The sequence below is a fragment of the Octopus bimaculoides genome, chromosome 20 (assembly GCF_001194135.2).
Source record: "Octopus bimaculoides isolate UCB-OBI-ISO-001 chromosome 20, ASM119413v2, whole genome shotgun sequence".
NCBI classification, from domain to species: Eukaryota; Metazoa; Mollusca; class Cephalopoda; order Octopoda; family Octopodidae; genus Octopus; species Octopus bimaculoides.
Genome location: NC_069000.1, coordinates 44,698,562 through 44,701,078, shown reverse-complemented (window position 1 = coordinate 44,701,078; position 2,517 = coordinate 44,698,562). Strand labels below are relative to the sequence as shown.

At 30.6% G+C, this 2,517-nt stretch overlaps 1 protein-coding gene across 1 annotated transcript in view; it reads left to right on the top strand.

Annotated features, from left to right (window-relative positions):
* Positions 1-2,517, top strand: part of LOC106870399 (neurogenic locus notch homolog protein 1) — a 57,523-nt gene that overhangs the window by 54,686 nt on the left and 320 nt on the right. Inside the window, exons 37-38 of the mRNA XM_052974983.1 lie at positions 396-587; positions 1,556-1,738. Of these exons, the coding sequence (XP_052830943.1) occupies positions 396-587; positions 1,556-1,738 (375 nt within the window). The remainder of the gene's footprint in view (positions 1-395; positions 588-1,555; positions 1,739-2,517) is intronic.

The window sequence follows — 2,517 nt, the reverse complement described above, 5'->3', positions numbered from 1 at the left end:
AAAAAAAAAACTCTGGGGTAAGTGGAGATTCCTGATTTTTCTAAGACTGGATGGAATAATATTTGGTGAGTAAATTATACCAAATATTCTTGTTAACAAGTTTGGTTCAGATAAAATTGTTTGTTCATTTTGTGTTTTTTTTTGTCTATATTTTTTACAAGTGGCATTATGAAAAAATGTATTTATATTTTTAAAAACAGTTTCCTTTTTTTTTATAATTTTAAATTTAGGGAATTCAAATGAATTCCATGTTTTGATGATTTTGAAATGTTTTTTTGTTATCCTATTTTCTTTTTCTTTTTACAGGGATTTTGTTTTTTTTTTGCTGTTGTTGTTATTTTCCTTGTTGACATTTTTTGCTGACACAGATGTAATGAATAATTAATTATTTACAGTTAATTACAATGTGGTCCATGTGCCATATCCTCAACCAGTAGTAACGAGGTGTCCACTCGGTAAATATATTGACCAAGGTGGATGTCGAAGATGTGGTCAATGTAAAGGTAGACAGCCATGTGACAACTGGACTGGTGATTGTGTACGAGGTTGTGAACCAGGATGGTATGGACAGAAGTGTCACCAAAGAGGTAAGTATTAGAAGACTTTGAGACAAAGTTCAGGTTTTCACAGTAACAATGTTGCAGTTTGTGGCAACAAAACTTTTGTCACCATATTACAAATAAATATCTAAGCAAAGCTGACGATCTTTGAATATTTCTGTGTGGTTAACTTGTGTCTTCTATGCTGCAATTGTTTCAGTTTCAGAACACAACCCCACAAATCAAGACATTTGCTATGCAAGTAAATCTCTGTAACTCTTATGAGAAGAGCAGGGCCACACTAAGGCCCAAATAATACCCTAAGCACAGCCTAACAAGGTTTCTCCTGCAAACCTTGTCTAACTGACAAGATTTTGCAATATAATAAATGTTAAATGAGAATTAATTAATTAAAAAATTAATTTCCATTCCAAGCTTTCATCCAAATTAGATTACACAATTCTATTAAATATAAAATGAAATGAATTTTTAAAAAAATGTTATATTTTTAACACTTAATAATTGTGTGCAGGTATTTACATTGGTTGTGAGGTTATGGAGCTTGTTTCCCAACCATGTAGTCCAAACATGTAGTTTCCAACCATGTAGTTTTGGATTTAATCCCATTTCATCGTACATTGGAAAAGTGTGTTCAACTACAACCCTAGGTTAACAGAAGCATTATGAATGGATTTGGTAGGCAGAAACTGAAAGAAGCCCATCATATGTGTGTGTGTGTGTATGTGTGTGCAAGTGCGTGATTGTGTAAGTTCATACCTGTCCCTGTTTTCACCTGTGTTTGCTGGATGTAAGCAATGGCCTCTTAAGCAAACAAGGCTTCACGAGATGGGGCCTCAATTAGACTCCCAAATAGTAGCCCCCTACTCTATCCAGTCTGTGTAAATTAAGGATCATGAATATTCTGAAAAATATTTCATTGTAATAATTTTTGAAGTTTTATTTCTACAAATTACCTTTACTGAAATTAATATAATTGTTCATTTATTTATTTACAGAAACAACTTATGAAAAACCTGACACTCCTTTTCGTATAACATGTCCAACTGGTCAATATATCCACCATAAGAGCTGTAGAAGATGTGGTCAGTGTAAAGATGGATACCCATGTGACACACAGACTGGCAATTGTAGATGGGGTTGTGAACCAGGATGGTATGGACGAAAGTGTCAGCAAAGAGGTAAATGTCAGAAAACTCTTTTTATTTCTGAGAAAAGCAGAGTTTAAGTCTTTTGTTACCACAATTCTGTTGGAATACACTGACTTTGTTTCAATTAATTTTGAAAATAATGAGGAATTTACTAAGATAACTTTGTCATTGTTAAGTTGCTAATTAGAACATAAATTATCATGAAATTTTAATGAAAAGCTTCAGATTAAATCACTTCAAGATTTTTGTAAATCATATCTCTGTTGGAATATTCTGTCTTTGCTTCAATTAATTTTGAGAATTATGAGGAATTTAACAAAATTACTCTGACATTATTAAGCTGCTGTTTGGAACGATTGTATATTGGATGTCAGTAAAATCAACTATAACTTGAATATATTAATTTCTGTATTTATGTAAATGCAAGAAATTATATTATTATAACCGTTTCTAATAAAAAATTTAATAATTTATCATTTACAATAATAATAATAATAATAATAATAATAGTGAATTTTCTTTCCTTTTCCCCCTTTATTTTCTTTGTTTTATTGTTTTCATAAAATTTTTTTTTTTTCCTTTTTCTCTCTGTTTTTCCTCCCCTTCTTTTTCTATCACATGACTTAGTGGTCATGAACAATCTGGTATGTTTATTTTGATGGCCTACCAATGTATACAATGAATTTCTTTGTCCTAGCTGTTAGGAAGACACTCAGCAAGAAATGAAAACAAAATTGAAAGAAGATAATAATAAGAATAATAACATGATGATAATAATAATAATAATAATAATAATAATAATAATAATA